Raw genomic sequence first — 8,883 nt, 5'->3', positions numbered from 1 at the left:
GGCGTGGCTGAAACGGTTACGTCAGAGTTGGGAATAAAACAAGAACCTATTTGGTGATCTTGTTCCTGGGTTACTCGAATTTAGTGTCTGTCGCTTTAAGCTTGTCCGGGCGCGAGAAAAGGCTGTCTCGCGCCTGCGCGTCGGAATATTGACCTCGCGCTCGCTTGGCGCTGCTCGTGACTACTTCTTGTTGTTATTTTTTTCTGAAGGTGGTAGTTGGGTGTGGGGGAGGGTAAAAGATAACGTTTTGCGTTCGATTCTTCTAATTCAACCGATAGAGGCGCTACCGTTGCCATAGCGACCTGTCCTTGGACGGGCCCGGCCTGGGACGAAACCCCAGTGGCCGAGGCCATGGAGGAACCGGGAGCAACCGCCTCCGTCTGTGGAGACGGCGCCGCGTCTGAAGTGACAGAAATCTTAGTCCCTGGTCCGCAGCCGCTGCGACTGCTGGAATGGAAAGTATCGGCTGGAGCGGCAGTGAAAATCGGATCGGTGCTGGCCGTCTGCGCGCCTATCCAGGTCCCAGCACGTCCAGGCGCGTCGCCTATCGAGACCGGCCCGCAGCGGGCGGCCGAGCGAAAGGTCAAGGCGGAGCGCCCGGGAATCGTGCGAGAGCTGCGCGCCCAGCTGGGGCAAGTCATCCCGCCGGGGTAAGGAAAGGAAAACGAAGAGCCGCGGTGGGTGGGCCGATCCCTCGGGGTGCCGCCTCTGATCCGTGGAACTTGAGCCCCTCAGATTCGGCTTTCGGCGGCCTCCTTAGAGAGGCGGCGGCAGGGCTTGGCAGCCCGCTCGCTCTCCTTGTCCCTAAAGCGTAGAGCGCGGTGAAAGATGAGCTTCGGGAAAGCGTGCGAGGGGCAGGCCATCCCTTCCCCGCCCTCCAGCGCTGCGGCGCCGGTGACAGCCGAAGCCCCGCTCCTCCTCTTTCTTCCCAGCCACAATCCAACACCAACGTGGGGGAGGCTTTTGCCGGCCTACGTTTCCAGCGACTGGCCGAGGCGACGGGTCCCCAGAAAGATCTGTTACCTGGATCAAAACGTGCCATATAAGAACCTGACGCTGAGTGAGGTGGGGGCGGAATCCTGCGGGCAGCGCAAGGAAAAGCTGCAGTCGGAATCTTATTAGAGGGCACTCGATGAATGGGATTTCTGAAGTCCCTTCGATTTCCCCTTCCCCCCTTTAGAGAGAAAGTGGGAGGAGTGAATAGTGAAACAAAAAAGTAAAAATTCAGAAAGATTATCGTAGAGACGAGGACCCAAACCATGCCTGTTGATCGATGTTCGTTGTTTTGATTATGTATCAATGATGACATTGTGAGCTTTCATTCAGTTTCATTTCTGTAACTGTATTAAGGGAGATGATATAAGAAACCTAATTTAGATAGACACTGACAAATCACTTGCAGGTAACTTGAATACTAGGTCAGAAAAGTGGATGTGTTGCCATATAGCAGTGTATTTGCATTTGCTTGTGGTCCATATTTTCTTAATTCTTACTCTTTTTCATTACTGTGTGATAATCTCTGATGCCTTTGTAGATTTTAATAAGTTAATGTTTTGTGTCCATCTGATTGCATCAAAATACTTAAAAAGAATTACATTAGCTAACTAGAGATTAGGAAATGTTTCAAAGATTTTAGAAATTTAAGATCTGTAAGTTCTGTTAAACTGCACAACTACTTTCTAGACCCAGTGGCTTCAGATGAAGAGAACTTTGAATAGTGTGGAATATTTCAGTGGAAATAGTAGATACTGTATTTTGTTGCCTATGAGATGTGATGACTAATGAGGCCGTAACATTTTTTATTTACTATATTCATTTATTCATTCATTTACAATGCCAAATAACACTATTCTTAGGAAGCTTGCAGAATAACATATTACTCAGACATGTTGAGAGAAAAAGGTGAAAGAATATAGCTAACAAATATATTGCACATCAACAGTTTTGCAGAAGACTAATTTTTAAAAAGTGACTAAAATGTATTGACTTTGATTTATACTGTGAGAAGGGATTCCTTAATGGAAAAATGGTCTTCAAAAGAAGAAGCTTCCAGTGCAGAGAATTCATTTCAATAACTATAACTTCATGTGAAAGAATGTTAGTCATAAACCTCAGTATGTACTGTAGTTTGGAACTCTATAGAAGTCAGGATAGGTAATTTTTTAATTTACTTCTGAATTATACCTAGAAACAAAACAGAAACTAGTTCACAGGAAATGTATCTCAGTAATCTAAGGCAAAGATAAATACATTATATATATACATTTTCCTAAGAAAGGATAAAATTAGCATGCTGTTTTATATTGCATATCCATGATCAAAACTGGAATGAAAAGTATTCCTGAGTTCAGAGCCATGTCCTTGATTTGGTGCATCCAGAAATGGCCAAATGTCATTTGATTGATTACAGCGCCCTACAAACAACACCTCTAGTATAGCAGCTAAAGCAGACAATATGTAATTTGTGGTTCTGAAGTCCAAGGAGCTCCAAACAGCAGCAACAGTTGTCTGAATATCTTTTTTTCCTTTTCGTACCTTTGAAAGAGCAGGCAGATTGCTGCAGAGTGATAGCTTTCCCTGTTATCTTTGCTTTCCAGAATTACATATTAAAATCTTGATGCTTTATGGACATACATGTGTGGTTTTCTTGGCTATTTTTTTAATGAAAGATACTATAGTGATTAATGATACTGCCTACCTTACTAGTAAACTGGGAAGATTACCAGGAAGCACAAGTCCTTTTTCCTTTGTTTTAACTGAGGGAGGTGTTATTGACTGGAGTTAGGGACAGTTGTTAATTATAAAATAGGAATTTTCATAGCAGGCAACTTGTCTGTCCAGGGTTAGTTCAACCATGAGCACCTCTTAAACCTTGTCTAAATTTAATTTCATCTTATTAACCTTTAATGTGTCATATTACTGAGTCAAAGTATTGGCTTAGACTGTTACACCTGGATTAAATTAAATACAACTGATAGTCAGTTGTATTGAGTATGACTGATATACTCTTGGAACTTTACTCCAAGACTGTATTACTTTCTTGTACTTTCAGTTAATGGTTTAAAGAGGCCTATTCAAACATTTGTTTGAATACTTCAGCATCTCAAAGTGGGGAGAGAATAGGGCTGTGTAAGCAGCTGTACCCCTTCCTCTTTCCATCCTCTATGCATTCAGCAGGAGATCTGAAGAAAAATGAACTCACATTGGCCTGAGTAGAAATACACCTTTCTATGTGATCCAGAATCTGAATAAAGCAGGGTTTTAGATCATACTGACAGCTGTACTCTCATTCAAGCCAACACAAGTATAGCCCCCCTTCAGACCTCATCTGAATGAGAAGGTTCTTTTTCCATAGTTCTCAGATTGTATTCTTTTCTATTTCTATTAAAACAACTGAAAATGATGTGGGGATTTTGCTTCCAGGAACATTTTTTTTTCAAGAGTTTGTTTTTTAAGGACTATATAAATATATGAAGAGTCACATCATGAAGAAATATAAAACTATGAAATAATTTTGCTTTACTGTTGAGGTAATTGTGTAAGCACATTCGAAGTGATGGAAATTTAGCTTTATGCTCCCATGATATTAATGATGCGGAAGCAGGTGTCAACAACCTTTTCTATATTTGGACTTTTCCCAGAATTGCTATAAATCATTAAAGATTTCTAATCCAACCAGTGTCCACCAGATTGAAATGGTATATTAATTTCATAAATAATTAAATCATCTCACAAGATATAACACAAGCAATTCTCAGGATTTTGGTAGTTTTTTAAAAATGTTTTTATTTAATGTTGGAAGTTGTAGACAGAGTTTGGGGTGTTTCATATTCATAATGTAAATGGTGTATAATTGCAGACAAGCAGTAATTTGACATGAAAATGCTGATGTCTATTAAAGAAGTCATCAAAAATAAACTCATTTGCCTTTAGAGGCTTATGTAATAAAAATGCTGGTAACAATTTGTACCAAAAGAAAAACAACCTTTGAAACTATATGCTGAAGTGAGAATATTTCATATTATTGTATATAACATGACCAGTTTAATTTCAGTTCTCCCACTATATCATTTGTGCCACTGTATTGTGGCTTTTTACTTACTTAGATTTTTAACTTTAGCATGTAAAAAGAATTGTCACAGAGAGTTGTGGCAGTGTTGATTCTGTTAGTCCTGTGAAATTCTCATGTACTACTTCATTCATAGTAGTGCACAAGTAATGTTAGCTTGTTATGGGATCAATAATGTACTCTAGGCTGATGTGTACTTTATATCAGTATCTTTTAATCCGTGTTCCATGGAATATCAGCGTTCACCAGACACTTGAAGGAAATCTGTGAGCTGGCCCCAAGAATTTAAGATAATTTTTTTGTGGATCTTAAATCCATGTAATTTAGTGGTAAGTATCCTCTCTGTGAATAGAGATGTTGGCAGATCATTCCTTATACATCACTTTGAACTAATTGGGGTGAAAATCACTAGAAATCATTGAAAAGGTACTGAAAGTTTAACCAACAATTTCTTCTGTTTCTGTAGTGGATTTTTAATACTCACTACAGCCAAGTTCATATCCAAAATAGATGTTCCTTGTTTTTTAAAAAATATATTTTGTTGGTTAAAAAATTGAAGAAACTTCTATTATATAAAATAAGGTAGTGTTTAAAAATAATCAGATAATGTATATTATGTATTTAGTGCCTTATTTACAGAGTTTGTATATAATTTATCAAATTTTATTTTCCATCAAAATTATATTGCGTAAGGTCCACTTTTTCTTAAATCAGATTCTTCATTACTTTCCAGAGGTATACTGCTGAGGCTGGAAGCATGCAGCCATCCTGTTGTTATGAAAGGCTTATGTGCAGAATGTGGTCAAGATTTGACACAGTAAGTACTGTTGTATGGAGCTGGATTTCTGTAACCTATAGTAGGCTAACATTGAGGATTATATGATACTTGAATCAAAACTAACCAAACCCACTAGAATTATGGATTTATAAGAAGAGAAACCTATGTTTGTTGTAAATTAAGTCAAGCCAGAAATAAGTGTTCTGGATTAAACATATCAACTTTTGCCCTAGCATAACATTTCAGAATAGAAACATGTAACAATTTGAAGATAACTTATAGCAGAAAATGCAATGTGGATCTAAAAGTAGGTATGTAAAAGCATAGGTGTATTGTGTAAAAAAAAAAAATAGTCATAATATGGAACATATATTAATTGCTTATTATACTTGAATATAACAGTAGAGAACCAGATTAGTCACAGTTACTTTTTTACTAAATCTTTATCACTCCCACCCACATTCCCATATAAATGTATTCATATTTCAGTATTCAGTTAGCAAAAAGGTGTTCTTGTCCTTCGTTTTAGCACTCCCTGCAAAGTAAGCTAATCACCAGAGCAGTTGATTAAGACTAAGCCAGATGTTTAGTATCCTAGTCACTTTTTGCTCAAGGAGAGGGGAAAATGTGGACAGTTCCTCCTTCAAAATAAACCAGTTATTGAGGGTTAGTGAAGAACAGATCAGAGGAAATGATTAAGTAGAGGCAGCAGTGGAGCTGATGCTGGTCATCCGTGTCTTATCCTCTTAAAGTAAATCCATATACATTCTACACCCTTCTTTGCTCTTTAATATGTTTTTATTCATGCTGGACAAGCAGATGTGTGGCATACTTGAGCTATGCACATTGCAAGCTGCTGTAAATGCTGTATTCCTGTATCTTTTGCTTTCAGACACGTACAATTTGATTTTAAATTTTGGTATAAAATAAAATCCAAGTTGCTGGGTAAGTGGCTAGTATTTTCTGAATGCTTAAAAATAAACTTAACTGGTGTTTTCCATTTATGTACAGGATCCTGAAACTGAAACACTTCTATATTATTCCCTTCTCTATTGCAATTAATATTAATATATTTTTATTTTGGTAAAAACTAAAGGTAGAATCCTATGTTACTGTTTCTCCCAGTAGCACCTCAAGTCCCCCCTGCAGCATATAGCATATGCCTTCCAAATCTGGATTTTTAATTGGACTATCCAGAATAGATTTTAGAAATTGTACAATAGAAAAAAAGAGCCAGATATCCCATTTTGAAAATGGCTTTGTGTCTATGATATTGGCTACTACCCACTCAGCCTTGAGTGCTTAAAGTATGCTGTTTGTCAGGTTCTCAAAGTATGATAATTTGTGATTTTACCTGGCAATTAAGCACAGTGATTACTTGTGTACACTAAAGACTGCTTGACACATATAATGTATGAGATAGTTGTGAAAATTTGTGCCACAGTAAATTGGTTAGCCCTTTACCTTCTGACAATTTATCAATTCATTTAATATTCTTTATTCCCTTTTCCTCAATTATTAGGTTACAAAGCAAGAATGGAAAACAAAACATGCCTGTTTCCACAGCAACTGTATCAATGGTTCATAGTGTCCCAGAATTGATGGTTAGCTCTGAGGCAAGTACACTCCTACTCTTTTGTTTTTGGGAGAAGTCCAGAGTTCATCAAATTTCATTAGCGGAATTTCTTCATAATGCACATGCTGTCCATCTTAGCCAGTTCTGAAATTGAAAGCAATTCTAAACGGATAGAATCACATTGGAGAGCTATTTAAAAAAAAAAAGCTTTTGAAGATGAAACAGTTGCCTATTTTCTTCTAAAAGTCAGTATTGAATAAAAAGATTGCATATAAATAATGTAAATTTTAAAAAATACAAATGGTCTTCTGCCATATTGTCTATGCTAGACATGTTTGTTGTATGTATATGTTTGCTTTTTTAAAAAAATACATTGATCATGTTATGATCCTATCTTTGTTTACCTCATTGTACTTAGTGGGACAAAATTGTCTCTGAGGAGTTACATGTATACTTAACATGTGCAGCTTAATACACTAGATTTGGAATGCAGTATCCATTCCCGTTATATGTTTTCAGGAATGGTAGAAAAAACACTTATGTTTAACTATATTAGTCCTCTGTATACAACCTGTCAAGACAAGATTTTAGAATGGTAAATATTGTTTGCATTTAAATAAAACATTATACATAGTATGACCAGCTATTTATGCATCCTAATGGAATAACAAATAAGCAACGGAATTTAGTTATATACCACCTTCTCTCAGAGTACAAAATGGTTATGTAGGAAAATATTCTGTTCCACTTCTTCACACTGCATCTGCTATATACTGTGAATAAAAATAAAACCATATTGCTAGAAAATTTAATAATTAAAAGTGTTAGTATAATCCGTTTATTTTGAATAAGAAGCTAAGATTTAACAGGCTTTGGATGGAAACCTGAAACATTGCTACTCTCAGAATTCTGAGTTCCTTGTTATGGTTGAAAAAAATGTAATTATATATATTTCTCTTCTTTTGAGCTTATGGTGTATAACTCTTTTATACATAATTCATTTGCATTTAACATGTTATATATATTTATTTTAGCAAGCTGAACAGTTGGGAAGAGAAGATCAGGAAAGGCTACGCCGAAATCGAAAACTGGTGCTGATGGTAGATTTGGACCAGACATTGATTCATACCACAGAACAGCATTGTCCACAGATGTCTAACAGAGTAAAGCAACATTATTAATTACTACCCTCTTTAATAGTGTAAAATCATTTTTAAATAATATTTTAAAGTGAAGCTGACATTGTAATTTTTTTTAAGTGGTCACATTCCATATATATATATATATATATATATATGGGGAATGTGACCACTTAAAAAAATTGGTCACGTATATATGGTTCCATATATATATGGAACATGAGTATTTTAGGTATGTATATACATACACACAGAGGGTGTATTAAAAGTCAGACCCTGTAGACAATATTTTTATATAATGTTCAAATTGGTTTCCATTTTCTCCTAAACACTTTCTTACTCGTTTGATGCATGACTGTTGAACTTTTTAAAGTATGGTAACATTTTCTCTGAAAAAAAATTAATAATTCATACTGTGATTTGCCTATGTGACCTGACTTTTGATACACTGTATAGATAGATATAGATATATAGGCTTACCAATAGAGGTGAATATGTGTAGCTCAGGTTGAACTGTGGAATCCTTGGGGTTCTCTGAGCTTGGTTCTTTTCTTGCAAGCATTTCATTACCCAGCTAGGTAACATCTTCAGTGCACTGAAGATGTTACCTAGCCGGGTAATGAAACGTTTGCAAGAAAAGAATCAAGCTCAGAACCCCAAGGACTCCACAGTATATAGGCTTATAATGTTCATAAGTTGATACTTTTTAATGAATATATTCAGATCACATAAATTGCACATTTCTGCAATTCGCCTACTAACATAAGGAACTAGTTCCCTAAGAATGTATAGAACCATCAAAACCATTAAAAATAATCATATATTTGAACTTCTAAGATATTCGAATTTTTTTTTCCTATTTTGAGTAACCATGCTGTTAATACCCTATGAGATTCCTGACAGGGCAAGTTAAAATCAATAATGTAGCAGAACATGCCTTAGATTTCTTTGTAAGGCCTATAGCAGCAATAGAAAGTCTTCTCAATATTGTAGTTAGTTGCATCTACCCACTGAATGCAGCCATAAGTGGAATAGATTTCCCTTCATCATTGTATGTCTCTCCAAATCAAAAGAATTGATGCTGACATAATATTAATTAGCCTTCAGTAAAAGTTACTTATTCTCAGGCTGGAGATGCTTAAATCTTAAAAAGTGTTCAGGAATCTGTCCTACCACATCACCATAATAAACTGCTCCAGAATATTGGTTTGTACTCAGGAGTGGTGTATGAGAAAGCTGGAAGGAAAAGTGGCTGTCCACTGCATGCTGATTTCTTTTGAATTCAGCCATAGTTTTCTTTTGGAGTATGCAGATTTTTCCT

General features: G+C 36.5%; 1 protein-coding gene across 1 annotated transcript in view; it reads left to right on the top strand.

Annotated features, from left to right (window-relative positions):
- The first annotated feature begins 201 nt into the window (after positions 1–201).
- Positions 202–8,883, top strand: part of CTDP1 (CTD phosphatase 1) — a 58,474-nt gene continuing 49,792 nt past the window's right edge. Inside the window, exons 1-4 of the mRNA XM_007426446.4 lie at positions 202–650; positions 4,803–4,886; positions 6,370–6,463; positions 7,458–7,586. Coding sequence (XP_007426508.1) covers positions 352–650; positions 4,803–4,886; positions 6,370–6,463; positions 7,458–7,586 — 606 coding nt within the window. The 5' untranslated portion in view covers positions 202–351. The remainder of the gene's footprint in view (positions 651–4,802; positions 4,887–6,369; positions 6,464–7,457; positions 7,587–8,883) is intronic.

The sequence above is a fragment of the Python bivittatus genome, unplaced genomic scaffold, assembly GCF_059951505.1.
Source record: "Python bivittatus isolate LINGU-HERP-01145 unplaced genomic scaffold, Pbiv_v1 ctg000840_np1212, whole genome shotgun sequence".
NCBI classification, from domain to species: domain Eukaryota; kingdom Metazoa; phylum Chordata; class Lepidosauria; order Squamata; family Pythonidae; genus Python; species Python bivittatus.
The sequence above is the reverse complement of the archived record's forward strand: the minus strand, read 5'-3'. Positions and strand labels throughout refer to the sequence as shown.